The 22,467-nt window shown below is 39.0% G+C and overlaps 1 protein-coding gene across 1 annotated transcript; it reads right to left on the bottom strand.

Annotated features, from left to right (window-relative positions):
• Nucleotides 1–694: 694 nt before the first annotated feature.
• On the bottom strand, nt 695–5,237 carry rps10 (ribosomal protein S10). The gene is made up of 6 exons (XM_031736661.2): nt 5,121–5,237; nt 4,517–4,666; nt 2,861–3,035; nt 2,127–2,204; nt 1,069–1,124; nt 695–780 (listed from the first exon to the last, which is right to left on the bottom strand). Exons 2-6 carry the CDS (start codon nt 4,664–4,666, stop codon nt 739–741), a joined length of 501 nt encoding a protein of 166 aa, XP_031592521.1. The 5' UTR covers nt 5,121–5,237; the 3' UTR covers nt 695–738.
• Nucleotides 5,238–22,467: the final 17,230 nt, after the last annotated feature.

Raw genomic sequence — 22,467 nt, 5'->3', positions numbered from 1 at the left:
ACACTTTCTTTCATTAGATAAATCCACTTATAAGCAGATATTTCAGGGAAACTATCAGTCAATGTTAAAAACTTTAAACAGAAATTTTCCTCAGTGTAAAAGGGTTCTTTTGGGTTAATTATAACTTTAGCAAAAAGGCCTAATTTAGTATGCAGGTGAGTCATCGAGTCCTAGATCATTTCAACTTGACGTTACTATAACCACCTAATAATGTTTTCTGTGTGGACTAACAGTGAGGGAGATGACTGTAAAAATGACCCTCCACACAATTTACCCACCAGACTGACTTCCTGCCAAAAACAAAGGCATTTAATCACATCAAAACATGAGTCAAAAGACAAAAACTAACAGCTGCTGGACTCTGTTTAGTTGCGAAAATCTTCTGGCCTTTGGCCTCACACTGCACTTTTAACACAACTGAGTCTTATCACCATTTCTATTATTCAAACTCCTCTGTTCTAAGAAAAGCCTCTAGACGGCTTACAAATCACAGGGTTCAAGTTTCATTTGACACCATCTCAGTCTCACTGTGGCACCTCTCTTGGCACGCTCATTAATTATCCAAGTATTTTAAGACTCAATTAATCCTGAGCTGGTCTACCATCACATTACTCAAATTTATAACCAACATATGTGGACTTTATCCTGCTCATCTTACAAAATACTTTAAAAAGAAAAGCACAAACAGACAGAGTTGTATTTGGATTTTCTTTATTGTACACAAAGAGAGAGTGAAATTTACTGAGGCTGCTGTCCTCTGCCGCGTCCAAAGCCACCTCTCTGCAGAACAAAAAACATTTTGTCAGTTGAGCAACATGTTCAATACAAGAATCTACAAGTTCAATACAAGTTTTCCAGCTGCACTGTATAAACCACATTTAGCTTTCTGACATTCCTTTTTGAAACCCATGTAAAACCGCACCCACAAATAAGGTTTTAGGGAGGAATGCCTTTGTTCTGCTGTAGAAAACAATTCTTATAACAGAAAAACATTCAAGATCAAGATGAGGTTTTTGTTGCCAGCCCATTTCTCCAAATACCCGAATTAAACAAAGGAAATGTACTTACGAACTGGAACTCTGTGGCAGCTCCAGCACCGGCCTCTGCCTTCTTGTCAGCACCAGCTAAAGGAGAAGTTATGAGTTAAAAGGCCAGCCAGCAACTTTCAGAAACGTCAAACTTGTTAAAACTTCACTACATGTCAAATATATACCAAAATTAGATTCTTAGAGGTTGTGTCTAATTCAAATAATTTTTACTGTCATTTTCTTTGCAGATGTTTTTGGTAAACAAGTTGAAAGTTCACACCAGCACAAATTGCCTTCTCATTGTCAGAAATGATGATGGGAGCTTCATATGCCTTGTTTTGCTTTTATGACAAAGACAAAATATCAATCCTTTCAATAATATATATTTGATAATATGTCATTGCCTATGTTATGATTTTGTCTGTTCTACAACAAAGTGATCACAGTGATTCAATTTTCTAAAGGAAACTTGATATAGATTCTCATCTAAGAACAATTTTACATGCCATTTGCCTTTGTTTTGGCACAAGCACTACTGGTTTGGAAATAGGCTGTGATTTGGCCTAAAACAAACGATTTTACAACATAAAATTTACCATTAACGTTTAACAATTTCCAGGGCATCGGTTTCTACCACCATCTAAAGGTGACACAGCCAGTGTAAAGTTTTTACATGCAGTGATTCAGACAGCCACTAGAGGTCCTCCAACATTAAAATTTTATACAAATCTACTCATGGTGGTCAAACTTTATCGAGGTGCTTGGATGTCTGCAGATGCCTGTACTTTTTGGAGGCTGGTAATTTCAGATTTTCGTGCTGTTAAAACTATTGGTGTTAATATTTGCGTGAGCAGCCTATAAGAATTAGGACTGAGGTGCTCATTCAGACAAGAGTAGACAAACTATAGGAACGTGATGGGTCGCATCACTGCATTTTCACATTTCACTCTCAAAAATCAAGCAATTTTATTAATGCATAACACCACCGTATGATTTAATGATCCAAAATTACCATTTCAGTTTGCATTGTTCATGTAAACATCACAAGACCACATGAGCAGCTCATAATGTGACTAGTGTAGTTTGTGTTATACGTACGGGGTGCGGCAGATCGCCTGTAAGCATCTCTGTCAGCCTCCCCACGGTTAAGGCGAGCGGGCCTCTCTCCTTCCACTCCTGCGGGTAAAAAGATGACAAAACATTAAGCTCCAGTTTTCCTAGCTTTCCAACAGAGGAAATTCAATAGGCTTTAAAATTCTTTAATTTTAATGCTAACAATTCTCACTAAATACGAGTCTTTGGACTCTGGGGTTCCTCTTTTGAGTTTATTGATGAACTACTTCAATAAATTTGTATTCTTTACAGAAAAACAAACACCCTTTAACAGCAAGAGGAGACCATAACATTTCATGGGGCACTTAATTGCTGAAACCTCTTGAGCATATTTTCATAAGATCCAATTGAAGATACCAATTGAAACTGCAACTTCAGCTTCAACGAAAGGCAAGGAAATTATGAAATGAGATTGTTACGATCTAGTTCAGAAGTTAATCAAAAATTATTCATTGATAAAGAGACAAATTAAACCTTATTTAGAACAGATCACACTCAGGATCCAGAACATCTAAAATAATCTGCTGAAGTTTAGATTAGCAACTTTGATTTCTGGAAAACTGTGTTTGAGCACCAGATTTTGAGTTCACAATCAGCTTCAATATCATTTATAACCTCAGGAAGCATTAACATATTAAATACTATTACTAGTATTTCTGGCTTCAGGAAATGAAAAATCAAAACTTATTAGAAACAAGCATGTATGATAGATGTTTTACCCTTGGGCCTGGGCCTTGCGGTCTCAGGGCGGGTCTGGCGGCGCAGGGTGGCAGGCACGATCTCAGGGGGAAGGTGGAGGAAGTCTCTCAGGTACTGGATGCCCTCATTGGTGAGGTACCAGTAGAAATGGCGCCAGGCAAATTGCTCCTTGACGTACCCACAGGACTTCAGAGACTGCATGGAAAAGCAAATTACCACATTATATTGACTACTACAATAAATCAGTACAAAATCTAGGTTGGTATGGCAGGACTATGCAGAAAGTATCTTTAGGGTTCTTGCTCAGGTAAATGCACAGAAAGGCCCTGGCCAGATAGTAGATTCAAATCCGGGACCTTCTTGTTGTGAGGCAACAGTGCCAACCAACACACAACATACTGCCCTACAATCATTCCAAAAGATAAAATGAACTCAGATGCAATGAACTCTGAGCCGACACCAACACCCATGTGAAAAATGTCGCAAAAAAACATTTCTCGTTGTCATTTACTCCCCTCATCATGCCATGGAATCAAAATTATCTCCAATTTTTTTTTTTTTTTAAACTGTTTTCATGAGTTTAGGCCTGTCACATATCTTGAAAGACCAAATAATCAGTCACACAAGTTTACGAAACCCGAGAGGGCAGAAAAGATATACATCAGTAGCATCCTACTGTAAATGAGTGTGATGGCAGTAAAAATCAGCTAAACGTTGCAAAAACAAAAAAAAACAACCCAAAACAAAACAGATGCATGCTGATTTTTCCCCCCCCACATACAACAGTGGACCAAATCAGACCCTCTTTTAAAAACTGGTGGGGGACTACACAAAGAGGGGACAGGTCCTGACATTTTGTTTCTATTGTGGCAGGCATTGCATAAAACACTGGGATACGAGCACCATGCACAAGGTGGCGATGGCATCAGTCATTTGTATACATTACACAATAAATTCTACAAAGACACACTGCAGAAGTCTAAATCAAGGACTCACAGGTGTACCAGATGACCACATGCCACAAGATGTAATGCAGCAGCCCAGGTTTGCCTTCAAGCCAAGTCCTTTTGCTGCATGCATTCCCTTACTTCCTCTCTTCTTAACTGCTCTATATTATAAATACAAAAAGAAAAGTCTAAATCTGCATTCACTCCCGCTCTTCTGGGAGGAGAGGAAGAGAGTCCCAAATTAGCGTATCCTGGATTTGCCTCGGGTCTAGCCACCCCAATCTGGACCACGCCTAAAAAAAAAAAAAAAATCTCCCCTAAGAGGTGTCTTAACTACATCCCCAAACCATCTAAATTGGCTCATTTTGATGCAGAGGAGCTTTACTTCAGAATTAACTGCTGAAAATAAAAATACAATTCTCATCCCTTAACTTTCTCTAACCCAAACATGTAAGGAGGACAATGACAGTACCTTGCTGTCTGGTCAAACTACTAAACAACTTTCACGGGTTCACAACCAGGACTTGATATCTGGACTGACAAATGACGTTTTCCCACTTAAGAACGCATAAACCCAGAACTCCTAAGTGATAGTCAAAACACATTCAAGACCACTGTGTCACATGCCTCCCAAGTTCTTCTGCCTGCAAGCCCATTTACAGTCACTACAACTCAGTTAATTCTAGTCTTGGTGAGAACTTTACATGCTGGACCTTCGTTCTTTCTCACCTGCATCGCTTTCATCACGTGAAGGTTGGGTACATTCTTGTCAGCAAGCTCGGGATGCTTGGCCAGGTGGACGTCTTTCTTGGCCACCATGACTCCCTCCTTGAAGAGGAGCTCGTAGATAGCAATGCGGTTCTTCTTGGGCATCAGCATCTGCATTAAGAGACAACGTGCATCAGATCCCTGGAACTCAACCGATACTTACAGCAGCCTCAATAATAGCATGCTAACTGGCTAGCGTGCTAAGACACATCTAGTAATGAAAATCAAACCGCTGAAGAGACAATCAGCTGACGCTTTAATAACTCAACACATCAGGAATGTTTGGACACATTCACATCAACAGCCACTCTGTTTTATAGAAATTAAAAGCTAATATGTGAAGACCGCGTCACAGGAGAAAAATGGCAGCCGTTCGTGAACGCCGAAGCCGGGGTTACTTCTCCACTTCTAAGCCGAATATCAACAACTGAGACGCGTTTAAGGCTAAAATACGCATATGTCTCCATTTATAACTTTAATAACAATGAAAAACCGAATAATTTTATTTTACAAAATGTGAGATGGTGAAGATATATTTGGATTATTACGCCGGGTCTCACTTTACCTTTCCACTTGTTAAGGGACCGGAGCCGGAAGGAAAGTTTCTCTTCGATCAGGAAGGTATATGCTGTGGCGCGGGCCGCCTGGAAAGGCTTGCCCTCTGCTGGTGTGGAGGGGAAGCGCATCCTGTGTTCATTACGTAGCTGCAAAGTTTTGGGTCATCCTTTAAAGCTAGCTGCACAAGCTGATCAGCGACTTCTTAGTTTAAACATGACTTGAGGGGTATTTCAAAACTCGACAAAATCATCCACTAGTTCTCTGCGCTCCTTCTCCTTTTGTATGACTTTGTTTATTTGTAATATTGATATTACAAATATCATAAATAAAAGAATAAACAAATAAATAGATAAATAAATAAAGTGATTTTTTTTTTACTCAGTAGTGATTCAAAGGCTTCAGAAACATGGACCCTGGATAGCAAGATGCAGCCCTCCAAGAAAAGAAAGTCACACCTGCAGAAAATTTTCATATCTTCCTGGAATGTTTTTACATATGAATAAGAGCAGACAGACCGTTTTTAATGAAGGGATGTGGCATTTAAAATTCAAAACAAAACAATAACCCCAAGAAATGTGTTGTATGCAGCCCATTTATTTGCATGGTAGCTTCTTTCAGAATGAAGAAGTAAAAATTTCCGAGTATTATCTCAAAGTGACTCGAAATACATTTGGTCTGTTTCATACATACGTACTTTTCCTTTAAGAGTAAATAGTATTATGGGCTATTTTTACTCAATTTTTACTTTATTTTTACTCAGACTACACACAGTCACTGCGTGTTAACACACAGGCAATGAGGCACATTCAGTCTAATGTATATACTTTAGCAAATTGTTTGAATTTTTTTTAGTTAATTGATTTACTTAAAAAGCTTGGTATAAATGAATGATAATTTTGTGGCATTCATGTCTGCAAGAGTGAGTAACCAAAAAAGAAATAAAAATAAGATTATTTATATAACAGCAATTTGCCACTGTCCAAAAATACTTGTAGTTCTTAGTACAGTGAAAAATAGAAAACCTGTGGTTTCAGCTTCTCTAATACAAGGATTTTATCTTATACATATTTTGACACAGTTTCCTGGAAACTTTGTAATAATAATAATAATAAAAAAAAAATAATAATAACAATAATAATAATAATAATAATAATAATAATAATAATAATAATGATAATAATAATAATAGGAAGAAGAAGAAAATTGGGCATTTATTTTGAAAGACCTTCCCGGAAAACAACCCCTCCGTTACGGTTAGTTTGATTTGAGCCCGCTCACCATCCCCCATCTGGCGGCTCCTTTCAGCGGCGCGTTTACCGGCGACAGAAAGGAGGCAGTCTCGGGTGATGAACGGAATGATTACATTTTGAGAGCTCAAAGGAAGCTGGATTATCAATTCGTATAAATTCGTAAGTTATTCTTGATTTCTTTCATAACCGTGTGTTTGCTATCAACAGCTAGCCACCGGCGGTTGGTTTTTGTGATGAAGTAGCTTAATTCAGAGCAAATATTACTGCTGTCGGCGATAACGAGGTGGCAAGCGACCGCGACGATTGCCAACGAGATTCAATTAATGTCCACAGATTTAAAAGTTAATTTTTATAAAAGAAAAACAAGTCTGCCTAAGATTTGTTATTATTTGCCTCCCTTATCTGTGCCTAAACCCCGCAGTTTGTATCTAACACCGCTGCTCTGTTCTGCTGCTTCATGACACTTATTCATATAAAAATGAGCAAAGAACAGCACATCTACAATCTGAGTCCTTAGTAGGAGTTTTTGTCAGAACACCGGCCGGCAGCAACCTGTGCGGGCTGCGGCAGAGGGCAGGGAGGGACGTCTGAAGTAAAAAGCTTGTCTCTGGGCAAAAGCCCGTGCTTCCTCCAGACCAGCAAATTTCTTTGATTTATCGCTGGAGATCAGCTGGTGGTACATCAGGCCAGACAGGGCTGCTGACCTCCCCCTGAGCAGAGGCACTCATCTCTTAGTGTTAGTGAGCTCTGTCCACGGTTCTGAACTCAGATCTTTGGTAGGCTCTGCTGTTCAGACAGACCGTGAGAGATCAGACCGCTGGACACTGTGCATCTGGAATGTAAAAGGGAAAAAGTTGTGTAAGAACCATAGATTAAAATGTGCATCATACATCAATTAAATGTGCAATTAAAAAAGAAACACTCCAAGAACAGTTTTGGCTTTTTTCACTCCCTGTGGTTCTGAAGACAGCAATCAGAAACCTCAGTTTGATTTTGCAAACTCCAAAATCTGTCATGTTAGCAGTAGGACTAAAAGTTACATAAACATTGGCTGAATGAGACTTACCAGAAGTAGAGAAGTGCCCGAATTGAATAGAAAGACACTGTGGAAGTACCACTCCATTTACCATTTACTATGTGCTTTAATATCTGGCTGAATAGTTGTGTATTAAACTGATAACTGGGGTTGCCTGCAGCTCTTCTAATCCATTACCAGAAAGATGTTGAGGGAGTACTGCTAAGTTGATTTTGAACTTCCTGAAGTAATTATTTCCCAAAATACTCTTTTAAAGTCAGTTTTATTTTGTTTTATTATTTTTTTTACAAAAAACATTTCTTGTATATTAGAGAAAGCTTACTGTGTACATGTGGGTAGATGTTCTTTGCTATATGTTAAACTGGTCATTTAATTAACCAATAATTAGGTGACAACAGTGTCAATTATTCATTAATTATTCACATTATTTGTCAATTTGAGGATCTGATGTTTTATCTTCTCCATAATTGTAAACACTTGAGATCTGACAGTTAAAAGATGGATAAAACACAGCATTTGTGACACTTTTCTGGAGAATTGATGAAATTGTGATTAATATTTTTTTTACAAATAAACATTTACAGATTAACCCTTAATTATTATCCAAGCAGAGTCTTGTCCATCCAGTGGACTGAGATTTGCTTTGAGTCTATAAGCTTATTCAAAATCCTTTGCCTCTCATGCTTTAATGATGCACACTTTGATCCCATGCTGATTTACTATGAGTCTTTGCAGCTCATTTCTCATCATCAAACTCATCATCCTGCTATGACAAGGCTTAAACAAACACTGCCCTGTCATAACAGGCATCATTTGCGTGAGGAAACACTGCGAGCGAGTTGGTGCTCTAATTTTTTAATGATGAACTCCTGAAGGAATGTGATCTTTCATTGTGGGTGAAATTTCTTGACACTAAAAAGTGTTATTTATATTTATTTTGTTTTATTCTTTTTTATTTGAAATTACTTTTCTCTTATTAAGACGTGTATTTTGTCCTTTTTTATTCTATTCTTCTAGCAGTTGGACCAAGGGAATTTCCCACATTTTGGAAAAAATAAAGTGTATTGTCTATAAATTTATTATGTGAATATTAGGAAGGTTTATTCAGCCACGATAACTGGAGCAGTAAAGAAAATACTGAAGACATGATAGCAGCTCAGTCCATTTAGGCATGTAGACACTGGGATTTTTTCACAACCTTTAACTTTAAGCTGAAAGGAGAGCACTTATTATAACCAAGGGTTGCAGAAGAGCATTTCTGAGTGCACGACACAACTTTGAACTTTGAAGCAGATGGGCTGCAACAGCAGAAGACCACGCCAGGTGCCACAGATGTTAGATAAGAACAGCAAACTAAGGTTATAATTTGCATGGGCTCACCAACATCAGATAACAGAAGACTGAAAAAACCTTGTCTCGCCTGATGAGTCTTGATTTTTAGCGTCAGAATTTGGTGTAAACAACATCAAAGCATGGATCCATCCTAGCTTATATCATCCGATTAGGCTGATAGTGGTGGTGAAATGATGTGGGGGGATTCTCAGCACACTTTGATCCCAACCCTTCAGTACCAATTGAGCATCATTTAAATGCCACAGCCTGCCTGAATATTGATGCTGACCATAGCTCTTTATGAGTGTACCTATTTTCTGGTTGCTGGTTCCAGCAGGATAGTGTGCCATGTCACAAAGCTCATATCATCTCAAACTGATTTGTTAAACTTGACAATGAGTTCACTGCATTGAAATCGCCTCCACGGTCACCAGATCTTAATCCAATAGAGCACCTTTGCTATTTGGAAGAATGGAAGATCCTCATTGTCTATTTGATGCTATCATCTCAATATGGAGCAAAATGTCTGAGGAATGTTTCCACCACCTTGTTGGGTCTATACCAAGAAGAATTAAGGCAGTTCTGTAGGCAACATGGGATCCAATGGAGTACTAACAAGGTGTAGTTAATGAAGTCGCCAGCAAGTGTAATATATCATGAATTGATGCTTCACCACAACAGTGCGGTGTGCCCCACAGTTTGAGGACCACAAATTTAAAGAGGGAGGCCTGAGTGCGCACATGTTAAAGAGCTTTCATTTGAGTGCCAGCTTGGATTAATTTATCGGACGAATTAGTGACACTCATTTGATTTGCTGCTGGCGGTTCAGCCCCTTTCCATTTTTGTAGGAAGGGTGACAGATGAAGTGTCACTGTTAACGTAATCAATTAGACTAAAACCTAGCCCGTCTTTGCTTTTTGTATGAATAATTAGGGATATGTCATTCCCAGTGGGAATAGACACAACAGTTTGCTTCCAGTTGTCATTTGTACTTTCCATGATTGGCACATCACATCTGGTGCACCCTGCTGATGTTAGACGATTGGAAGAAAGCAATTAAGCTTGAGTATTTCTTTCTATGTGTCCCTTTAGCCTTTGTAACCTAGAATATGGCTTCAGACATCCTAAGCTACTTCATCTGTGTCTGGCTTTTGTTGAATGCAATTAAAATTGTAATTTCATCTTAGTTGCTCTGAGAATTACCCCAACATTAAATAAGTTGTACATGTAATTGTTCCTGAGCTACGTATTTGCTCTCTAGCAAAACAGATGAGTGCTTTTGCTCCTTGTTTTGAAAACTGCTGCGTGTTTGGACAAACTCTCTGGGTAATAATTTCTGTCGCTGAATGGAAGGGATCCACTTATAGCTATCTCAATACATTTTTAGTGGCTCAGACCTTTAGGGTAAACGGTTGAGAGAGCAGGGCCTTCGATTCTGCTGTGAACTAGAAGGTAATTGGTGTCTCAGATAGGATCCTCACAGGGGATCATGAGAGAGAGCCGGGCTGTTTTTCAAACCCTTAAAGGTTTGCGTCCTCCATCCTTTCCATATAGCTGATGTGACACATGAAATGATTTGTGTTTTCACTTAGCTTGTCCTTAAATACCTGTACATGAGTTGTGTTTTTTTGTGATCCAGTTGTTTTCGTGTAGTGTGACCAGAGCAGAAAAACAATCTGCAGAAAAGTAAAATTTTGCTTGTTTTTTTACTGCTGCGGTTCCAATAGTAAGGTGGATTAGGCCCATGTCTGCTATCTGGATCTGTTTTAAGACTAAGTTTTGAGAGCTTTGGTCAAAACTGACTTTGTTCATGATTTTTCTGTAGACCGACTAATCAGTCAACAAATCTGTTCAGGATAATAGATGTTTTAAATGAAGCATACATGCAGCATCTGCCTGTACATATGTGGTTTGGTATGAAACAGATCCCCCCTAAAAGCAAACCAGTAATGAAAGCCAAATCTATTGTATTTATTTACATGGGTATAATATGTTAATGACACATTTTCTGTTTCAAAATTGTCTGCCCAGCCACTGCTTGTGTTTAGGTACTGTCTGACTTCACTGCACTGTGCCTTTAGATTCTTAATCAGCACAGTCTGACAATGACTGTGCAGTGCAGAGCAGCTGCAAACACAATCCAGTCATCAAACTCTTATAAATTCTCTTCAGTTCTTCAGCTGCTCTTTCATTACCATGAACTAGAAGTGCTTGATAAACAGACATGTTAGAAGCAAAATATTGTGGACATTTTCTCAGTTCTGAATTTTTGCCTTTTGTGAGATTTTAAAGGTAAATGGGTGATTTCATAGGTTTATATTCTGTTTTTTGTGTATGTTTTGTTAACCTGACTCAGCCTTTTCCCCCCAGAGATTTAAAGCGCTACAGACCAAACAGTTAATGGAAAAAAATATTAATTACATGCACCCCAAGACTAAACATTTAATTTAAAAAGGCAATGAGGAAAATAATATTTAGTTGCAGTCTTAATGAAAATCTGTATCTCAAACTGGGGCTCAGGGCCCTGAAAGTTGTCCCAAGTTAAATGGATCTAAAAATAATTATAGACAAAAACAAGTATTTTTCTTGCTTTTCCTCAAACTCTAATTCATTTGCAAATTGTTTTTAACCATTAGGGCAGTGCAGTCTTTCAGTCAGATGCCTCTGATATTTAATAACTTGATCAGGCACAGTACGATTCCTGAGAAGACATTCTTTAGCTGTAGTTTACCGCAACTCAGGCTTGTGTGAGTATCAGTGAGAGCTTCACTGAGCAAATGCACTTGGATAAGTTGATGTGATATGCATCACGTGATGTGCATACCTCTATTTACTGGAGTGTAATATATCAGTGCGTATCTCCGGGGCATCTTTATTGTAGGTGTTATGTTACAAAAGGACCTCACAGCTTTAGGGGAACAAGAAGAGGCTATTAGAGGCTGTTGGCTGGAGGTTTGCTTCGGTCCTCTGAGGTTCCAGCCATCAGATTTATAGCATCAGTGAAGAGCTTAAGAGTCAAATGAGAAGGAAGGAAGAGGGCTTGATGTTGCCATAGTGACTGGGTTTGTGAAAGATGGGGTCTGTGTGTGAAAATATATACGTGTTTGTACGGATTAGAACTGCACCAGTTAATTTAATGACTTAAAATGTCAGAAAATACATTTACATTAAAAAAATGACCCAACTCCAGGATGAAGCCGCTGAATTGGTGTTTTCTCCAAACACCAACGCAAATGTACATATAATAAACATCCTGTTGTAGTCATGTAAAATCATCAAAGCAGAACAATAGCTAAGATATTGTCAGATGTTCCAAGGCCAAAAATAAGCTTTAAACTGGCTTACAGAAAGACCCAGAAATATCAGTTCAGTGTTTTTCCAGTGTCAGAAGGGTTTTATGATAGAGAAAGCTTAACCGTAATGAACTGTCTTCTGATAATATTTTTATTAGATTAACTCTAAACCTAAGTGTTTCTTCGGCTTGTCATAAAGTGTCAATGCGCTGCACTGTGCGCATTTGAAAAGGATGTTTCTTTCTTCTGCATCGAAAAAGTTAATTAATTAATTAAACCTACAAATTGTGTTCATAAACCATATGTGCACTGCAGAACCGAATTTGAATATAAAAGGCTCAGATTCCAACTTGACTGCCCCAAAGTTGCCGGTTGAACAGTAGCCTGCATAGTTTGCACTCACCTGATTGTATCACTGATGGTGTATCCTCTGAGTTGCTCTCACTTCTAGCTGTGTGACACGTTTATTCATGAGATCAACAGCAGAGGCTTTTGTGTGTGCATCTCATAGCTTTTAGCAGCTGCACTGAATCAGTAACTTCCATTTTCCTCCCCAGCATCAGCTTTGCTCAGTCCAGGCTTCAATGTGTGTGTGTGGTTCACACTTTAACCCCAACAGCTGAACCAGGGGTCTTCAATAAAAAGCTCACACTGCCTCTCTGCTGTGGATGATGAAAAAAAAGATTATTCATTGCAAAAAACTGCCATTGAGAGCACTGGGGTCCTCAAAACTTTCCCTGGATTATTGATTGAATTCTTTGAAAGAAAACTGGCTCAGCTCTGAACACTAAATGGCGTTTAAAACCACAAGGTTGGACACAATATTTTTCACTGCTTGTCATCAAAACATTATACAGAATTAAAGAGGAACTAGCTCGTGGGTATTTTAATGAAAGTAAATGTACTGTGACTTTCATTCTAGCCAGACTTTACTAGGCTGCTTTTGTGTTTTCAATGAATCAATAAAACCAAAATATTCAAAGAGTTTTACCAGTGCTTCACACTCGTCCATGCCCCAGCACAATAATAAAAAAGAAATTGTCAAATCACAGCAGGAAAAAAAGACTGCATTACAAGATTGTGTTTTTTGTACAGGGGCATAAAGCCAGACCTGTAGCCCTTTCAGTTTTTATTTGCCAGCACACTGGTCATAAATTACTTTGTGCAATTATGGGATATAACACTGGGGTCAAACAGAGCAGTCGCCCCCTGGGAAAAGCACGAGTAGATGACCCACAGATGGCACGTACAGGGGAGATGAGCGCCTGTCTGTGCGGATAGGCAGTTAGCTTTCTTTGATTCTGGGGTCCCTGCATGTTGTTATCTACTGCTGTGTATGGCTGATGTTTTAACACTGCTCTGTCTGTTGTTGAAGCACATAAGCACACCTGCTTGCTCCCCTTATTCACAGCATCACACTAAATAACAGAAGTGCTTTTTCCTAATATGTGTTGCGGCACTCATTATCATTCAGTTTTTTTCATGCACCATTCTAAAAAAAAATGTTATGGCTCAGACTGCAGCGTTCACATCAGCAAATCTGTATTGATTGAGTGGATGCAGCGCGGCTGAAATGTTACCCTGATGTTGACTCATCCCTGTCTGTGCTCCGCAGATCAGGCTTTATCTGACCACCCGTGTGACTATCTCCTCCCTTTGTCCTTTCTGCCCGTTTTAATCCCTGTGACGAGTAATTTTATGCCTTCCCTCTATCAGTCGGCCTTCCTTTAGATATGTGTTAAGAGATTTTCAAATGTTTCAAGTATTATTCCCACTGCCATTTGTACGTTATTGAAAGTTTATCTTTAATTTTAGTGTTAATAGTTGTTTACCCATTTATTCTTTCCATTTAATCGTATTTTATGATTTTACTGTTTCGCTGAAGTGAAGCTTAAATGAAAGACAAAAGCATAGTGTTCTCAGATATGATTCACCCAGTATATTTCCTCTGCACCTGGTTCTCTACGAGCCGTTTCACTCCCAGGAAGGGGAGAGCAGGACGTTCTTATCTATACACTCCCAAATACAAAGAGGGGCCCATTCTTCAGAATCACACACACACACTCTGAGATCATAAACTTCACACACACACACATACTCTGAAACGCTATAAATAAAGAACTGCCACATACGCTGGTTGTGAGCCTGAGACAGCAGCGCCACCCAGCGTCATGCACGTTGTTACCATCTAAACTGTCTTGAGTGTCTTTATTTCGCCTGAAGAATGTCTTGTTTAAATATTTACTCCGTACATTTATTTGGTCCTTCGAGCCGGATAGAGTGACCTCGTCGTTTCCTGGATTCGTGAACCCACGCTGCAAAGTCTGTCATGACAGCCTGTTTCTAGTGAAACAGTAAAGACCAACTACGTGAATTCGCCGTTGGCCAGCGTTTTTAGCAAGAGGTCCACGATCCCAGGGAGCGAGGAGGATTCTGTCTGACCGGCATTTTCATCCGAAGCAGGTGAATATAAACACTCAAGAACACATTGCGGCTAAAATCGGTTTTTAGATTGACACGGTTCTTAAAAGACTCGTCCTTTAGGGACTGGAGGTCAGGGATCTCACTCTTATGAGTGAAAGGGCTCGCCTGTAAGACGGAGTTTGACGGTCCTGTGTGGGGTCACTCCGCAGTTTAAAAGGTTGGAAGTCAGGGATCTCACTCTCACGAGTGAATGAAAATAAAGGGATCTCACTCTTACGAGTGAATGAAAATAAAGGGATCTCACTCTCACGAGTGAATGAAAATAAAGAACGTGTCAATTAAAATAGGATTGTAGTACCGCGTGTGAAGTTTATGTGTTGTTGAAGAGTGAGTGACCTTTTGAATAGAAACAACAGGTTTCTGCACCACTCTTACTGTTTCCTGTGTTGACCGATGTACTGGTGAGAAGGGGTCAAAGGTTGCGCTTCAACGCATAAAATTAAGGCCGCCCTGGGTCTAGACCAGGGTAGAAGGCTGCCTTAATAACCTCCCCCGACTCTAATATCAGCGAAGGTCACACAGAGTGTATGTTGGCAGTATTAATAAATAAAAGCAAAACAAGGTGTTTCCAAATACAATAAATCAAAATAAATTATAAGCAATTTACAATAAAATATTATTGATAACTCTAAGCCCAAAAATGGGAAATAAACCCATAAAGCCTGAATTGACTGCAGATGAACTATGGTTAGAAAAGAAATGCCCCAGTGCAGGACAAATAAGCGCAAACAGATGGAGAAATCCTAAAGAAAACCTAAATGTCCCACGTGGGAGGGAAAATGCATTAACTAAATTATAAGAAACCCTCCAAGCAGAAATAAATACTGAAAAGAATGCTAAAAAGAAAACAAAGCGTACACAAGAGGTGTAATGTTTTAAAGCATGGAAAGAGGAATGAAGTGGAATAAACAAAAGGTTAAATTAAAATAGAGCTTATTTAATGTATTCAAATTGATAATAGAAGGATAACAACCTGTAAAACTGGTTTAACAATGAAATATAGTTGGCAGGACGACCGTGCCTAGAATGGATAGAATGCATGAAACCAGATAACTCACACAAACACATATTAAATGAAATAGAGAGATGCATAAGGTATATTAAGGTTGTGTCATTGTTCAGCCAAAGAAAGTGTGTGAAAAGGAAAATGTCTCCAGTTGGGAAAGGGTGAGACTGCAGCTCACCCTCAGCCCTTGGTGGACACAAATAAAAAAATTGTAATATACTATTGCTGTTAAATAAAAGATAATAACATTAATAATGAAATAATATTAAATATGAAGAGGCACCTCAGTCAGTTGTGATGTGAGGTGGATAATTGTTAAAAGTAATCTGTATCAAGCTTAAGGTTTGCTCAAATTCAGTATAATGACATATGAGATGAAGAAAATAAAGAAAATATGTAAACTAATTAAGTGCATAGAGACACTTGACCTGCTTGTAAACCTGTCATCCTAGATGAGATTTTGTTAAGATGAAGAGCAAACCTATACTACCAAGCTAATGAGCAAGATACACCTTTTTATTTTGTATTAATTTCTTTTTTTTTCAGAGCAGAAGCTGCATGATATTAAAAGCTCACACATGCAGCAGTCTGTGATCTCAGTTTTTCTCTCACACTTCTGCTTTGTTTCTGACAGCAGTTCTTTTTCTTTTGTGTCCCAACTCGTGTGTAAAGCGTTCATGCCATCAGCAACTTGTTTTTGTTTGTTTGTTTTGTTGGTTTGAAAAACAAATCTGTGATCATACTTGAGGATCACAGTGACACGAAATGATTAGGCACATGATTTACTGATGCCTAGTTTTAGAGCTGTGAGCTACGAGCTGTAAGCAATGCAAAGTTTTTCCCAACTTAGAAGTTTGACATATGTAACATGTATGAGATATATGAATTATTTTAAAACGAAATAGAAATTGTCCAAAATGCCTTAAGAAAATATGTAGTGCTGTATCTACAGAGAAAAAAGGAAGAAGAAGCATTCAGTAACTTGGATATAACCTTTCTACTTACATTTAGATGGAAGTGCAGACTAGATGAAAACAGTTAAATTCAACAAAGAGTTCGATTACTCTGGAGAAACGGGAAATGTGTCTGTAACAGGAAAACGTGTAACAGGAACTACATGCCCATACAAAGGAGCTGACTGTGTCAAGACGCAGACAGACAGAGAGACACAGAGACAGCCAATATGTTTTAATAGTTTTGCAATTTTCATTAGTTTTATTTTTCTTTAGTTTTGACTTAAGAATTTAAAACTAAACACATTTTTGCTACAAAATCAGTTAATTTTGTGACCACTCATTGCAGTTTTAGATAGTTTTACTTTTGTTTTTATTTTTATTTCTGTTAACGAAAGAATTTTTTTTTTTTTGACTTCTAGTTTTGTTTTTTCGTTGGTTTGACTTATCAATGATGAATTTGATCTGCAGTACGCCATTTTGAAAATATGGCATGACAGAGGGCGACAATTTTGCAGACCAAGCAGCAAAATCAGTAGCAGTACAAACAGTAGACGCACTTATGGTGACAACACCTCTATGCAAATTCCACTGGATATCTTGAGAAATGAACCACACATTTGTGCCATTACTAGAGCGAAAGAAATGGTTGAGGTGCGGAGCAATTCTACAGGATGATCTGATCATATGTGATGGGAAACCGTTACAACCGAAGTCTTTATACAAAAACAGTAGCTCTTGTGACACATGAAGTTGTTCATGTGTCAACAGGAGGGAGTCTAATTAGTTAAAAACACTAGTTAAAGACACTTCTATACATTAAATTTCAAACAAGTCAATAAGAGAAACAACTCTAGCAGAGTGGATGACAAAGTTGCTGGAAAACAGAGAAATAGTTTTGAACAATCAACTGCCGAGTGATTCTCTTCCAGTTTCTTGCAGGTTGAAAAAGGGTTGAACCAATCCAAGAACCACAATCTCCCGAATAGAAAAGTGAGCAGTAAAGTCTAGACTGCAGACCGCTCTAACCTCTGGTGTTCACTCGGTGGGGAGAAGGGCTATCAGTGGCAACACTGAGACACTCGCTCCTCTTGCTGGGTGTCTACTCATTGGAGGCCAAGGGTGTGTCCACGGTCGAGAAGAGGAGAAACGCTCACAGAGGGAGACCTGATGGAGATGGAAATACTAAATGCAAACCAGGATGCCCCTGAGGGTGAGAAACCGCACAGACGACGTCGATGCTGGACAAGAGGATGCCAACTGACCACTGTCACAACGATGTGTTCCATGCTCGTGTTCACAGTATTCTTATCACTGGCCCTGGTAGGCATGAACACGGCCTGCACCAGCAACCCATGTGACCCACACTGCCCGGTTTACCGGCAGGCTCCAAATGTGACGTGTCCTGAAAGGGGAACCATTTTTAAGCTGCAGCCTATGCCCAGAAGAACGCGCAGCGCAACGAGAAACAAAGAAGTGGAGAACAATGCTGCACCTTCATACCTAACAACACTGCAGCTGACGGCAGTCTGACCAGAGCCCTGGAAAGACTGAAGACCCTGAATGAGAGAATGAAAGAACATTCTGGAGTGGACACTTCCATGTGGGACAGCTGGATGGACGTGTTTGGAAAGTACCGCAGCCTAGTGTCATCAATCCTAGTGTCAATAGCTGTTTTTGCAGCCATATTGACCTTATGTGGCTGTTGTTGTATTCCTGCATAAGATCCATGATCAACAGACTGATAGCCACAGCTATTACACCGACCCTGTCGGCCAAAAAGAAATTATGACACTGCTGGAGCACGCCGACACTGACTCAAACACCGACGGCGAAGATGAAGAAACAACCTGTAACTAAAAGGAAAAACACACTCCTGTTAATAATGAAGCAACAGTTAAAATGCACTGTCCAGAGACTGTATGCTGATAAAGGTTAAAATGTGTAAAAACAAATTAACAACAGGAGGGATATGTTAAGAGATTTTCAAATGTTTCAAGTATTATTCCCACTGCCATTTGTAACGTTATTGAAAGTTTATCTTTAATTTTAGTGTTAATAGTTGTTTACCCATTTATTCTTTCCATTTAATCGTATTTTATGATTTTACTGTTTCGCTGAAGTGAAGCTTAAATGAAAGACAAAAGCATAGTGTTCTCAGATATGATTCACCCAGTATATTTCCTCTGCACCTGGTTCTCTACGAGCCGTTTCACTCCCAGGAAGGGGAGAGCAGGACGTTCTTATCTATACACTCCCAAATACAAAGAGGGGCCCATTCTTCAGAATCACACACACACACTCTGAGATCATAAACTTCACACACACACACATACTCTGAAACGCTATAAATAAAGAACTGCCACATACGCTGGTTGTGAGCCTGAGACAGCAGCGCTCACCCAGCGTGCGCACGTTGTTACCATCTAAACTGTCTTGAGTGTCTTTATTTCGCCTGAAGAATGTCTTGTTTAAATATTTACTCCTTACAATATGCAGTATCAGTTGTGCCTGGTTACAAGGTGCCTTTTAAGGAACGACAGTCTCCACCCTCACTCGCGTTCAGCTAATTATTGATGGCGTAATGTGTCTTCTCAGACATACGTCAAAGTTCACTCTTGCAGTGTGTGTTTGTAAAAGGCGTGGTAGACTGCAGGATGTGTCAGAGTTGCAGGTAAACAGACACTGTCTTTCAGTGTCAGGTGTCAGTTCTGTCAGAATTTCTCGAGGCAACACTGTCCAGGACTGAGAGGCCACAAAGAGGATAAACCAGGTTTAGTAGCCACTATGATCTGCAGTGTTGTGTCTGAATGTCTGCTTTTAGTCTGCTCTGTGTGTGTATTTAATCTGAAATTGAAGTGGAGGGTTTTGTTTTGTGGTTTTTATGACTGATCCTGTGCCGCACTTCAATTATGACTTCTTATTCAAAGGAATGAATGGGCATTATTTTGCATGCCTTCAAATACCATTTTATTAGTAGCATTAAAGACCAATGTAACCTGTGACGTTGTCAGACAACAGTTTTAAATAAATGTTCATACTTCATACATTATGCAATTCACCTACCAACATTTTGTTCATAAGTTTATGTTTATTACTATTTAGTACTTGTGACTAATGTAGCCTATGGCCGAAGTGTCTGGTAAGCTGCCTTTTTTCTGACTGTGTAACTGCTGCAGGTATATCAGACTCCACACAGTCACCTCTGGATTCACAAAAGTCTGCAATTTTTTTCTGTATAATGCCTGCAGCTAGACTTTGATCTGTAGTGCCACTGTAAGTATTCACAGTGGCTCCTCAGTGATATAACCACAGATGATTTCAATATTAAATTAGGGGAATAGACAGAATAATAGCACGAATAAGGTGTTTCCAGCTACTGCATGAGTCATGTCTGCTTTTGTTTATTTTCTGGCTCTGTTGATGACCATCTGTAGCTATATTTCATTTGTGGATAAGTAACCTTAGAGTTAGTAAACACCTTTTTTCTCCTACTCGTTAATTAGATGTTGAACATGGTGTAACTGCTAACAATCTGTTTGCATTCTACTGATCATACCTGAAATGTACACCTACTTTTCTTTTCCTTATTTCCTGTGATTTATATTGTTATAAAGGTGGATTGTCCTATAAAAGATGGCTAGAATTTTGAATAATGAAACCAAATGCTTAGGCTTTAGGTGGTCTGGACTAGAGCAGGGCGATATGACCAAAAATATTTATCACGATATACATTTGAAAATTTGCGATAACGATATAACTGACGATATAATTGACACTAGACAAAATACTTTACAACTCCACAACTTTATTAGTGCAAAAAAACCCATCAATGTATTTTCACTTAAACAAGCAGCTGTTTTTTTATGTGCAATAAAGCTATATAAAAATGTAACAGTGCAAATTCCTTGCTGACAGTTTAACCAAAAGGCATTTCCAGTGGAAATTGGCCGACATATCCTCAGCAAAACCATGTATAATATCCACAAAACTTAAAAAGAGGTCATACACACACAATACGGTGATATTATGTTGAAGCACAGTACGTATCACTCCGCGAGGCGCCTGTGTACGATAGCCGTAATGCTCCGACAATCCATCAAGCGGTGCGGCTTCGTAGCTTAGCAAAGTCGTACTAAAACATTTGACAGATTTTCGAGCGCCGTGTACCACATAAAATCGTTTCGAGGTCAGTAAACACAACCAGAATTCATACATAAGGCACACGGGATTATAAGGGGCACTGCCGATTTTCAGAAAAATCAAAGGATTGATTTTAAGTGTGCCGTATTTTCCAAACAACACGGTAATAACGACGGCCCGCTAGCATGCGCTACCAAAAATAGTGCTTTGTTGTGTATCTGATGGACGAAAGCTAAACCAGTTCCACACCACTGAAGTTGCAGCATTTTTACAAACCAGTTCTGGTTCATCCGTTTCATTTAACGATCCACTTTCGCTCTTCTCATTCTGCGTCGCTGCCATGTGCGTATGTAAACATAGGCACTGCGCATGCGCGTTTTACCCATATTCTATCGCGATATTTCATTTTCCTATCGTTGCCCAACATTATACCGGTATTACCGTGAACGGTATGATATAGCCCAGCCCTAGTCTGGACCATTTTTTCTTCTGCTCTAGGCTCTGTGTGATGTTAGTGTGAATTAACATCCTTAAAATGGTTAATCCTTAATATCTAGGATGCCCCAGTCTGGTTGAGTAGAGGAGCTCTCAAACCTGATGCTCCAATCTTCTGTTTGGGCGAGGGCACCAGTCAGCTGAAAACTGGCTTAACAGAAAGGTAGCCTTAAAGAGAGTGGAGATGAAACTGCTGGTTTTAGACAGAGGCTCACCTGAGAGGCTTCACAAAGAACAGTATGACATAACTATGAATTATTTTCATAAAAACTACTTTGGTGCAGGCCAAGAATTAAAATATAGAAGAAATTAACCTAATGCATGTGGCTTCAAAACTAGGCCTAGAAGATTTGAGCTGTCAGGCTGCCTTGTTCTCGTTGATTTCAAGTTCTTTCTTTTAGCACTCTTTAGGTTTGGAGTCTGTTTTGCTACAGTATAAACACTGTTTTTTTTTTCCATTTGTTTGACTGAGTAAAGAATTTTTTAACATATTTGTACCAGGGAATGGCAAAACAGTCACTCAGGAGAAGTGCTCTCGTCAAGGCTTATTTTGTTATAACAGCAGCTGTTAAGGGAGGCAAGAGGCATCCAGATTCTCTTTGATCATACACATTTTATTTACTTGCAGACTTCGTGTTTTCAGCTGAGACATTGCCTGTGATTCCAGAGCTGGAGTCATGTTGTTTGTACATCAGATGATGTAGTTTGTACTAGGATTCAAATCTAACTTTCTTCAAGATGTAAAATACATTTACATGTAAATGTTATGTGTAGGCCCGTTGGAGTGCACCTGTATTATATTGATCTTTTTGTCTTTACAGTGGTGTGAGATCACAGAGTTTCTCCACGTGAGGTGGGGTTGTTCATCTCGTCTAACTGTTTACACAGCAGTGTGAATAATTGATGAATGTGTTTCTATTTATAGGACTTGAATGTGATGAGGGCAGCATGAACAGGTTGGTTCTAAGGGAAGAAAAAGAGTTGAATTTGAATAATGTGGACCGTACACGAGCTGAGAGGGGCAGAGGATGTGTGTTAGAGTGTATTAAAATTTCACACATAGTGGACACCATTATTTGATCTTTGTCTAACTGGCTTCATAAGGCAAGGTGCAGTGTTGCTAATCTTTTGTCAGCTTTCTTTTGTTAATTTTGTCAGCTTTTTGTAACAAATCAAGAGTTTCACATATATGGACTGTGAGGAACTGGGTTGTTGGCCTACATTACATATTACACACATATTTTTATATACATAAAAAATTAAAATGACTACAAAACTTAAAAACTAAGTTCCAGCATCAACAGAAATGAGCTAGCAAGACATTCGAGGGGGATCAAGTGAGACTTTTCTAAAGAACAACTA

The sequence above is a fragment of the Oreochromis aureus genome, linkage group 5 (assembly GCF_013358895.1).
Source record: "Oreochromis aureus strain Israel breed Guangdong linkage group 5, ZZ_aureus, whole genome shotgun sequence".
NCBI lineage: Eukaryota > Metazoa > Chordata > Actinopteri > Cichliformes > Cichlidae > Oreochromis > Oreochromis aureus.
The sequence above is the reverse complement of the archived record's forward strand: the minus strand, read 5'-3'. Positions and strand labels throughout refer to the sequence as shown.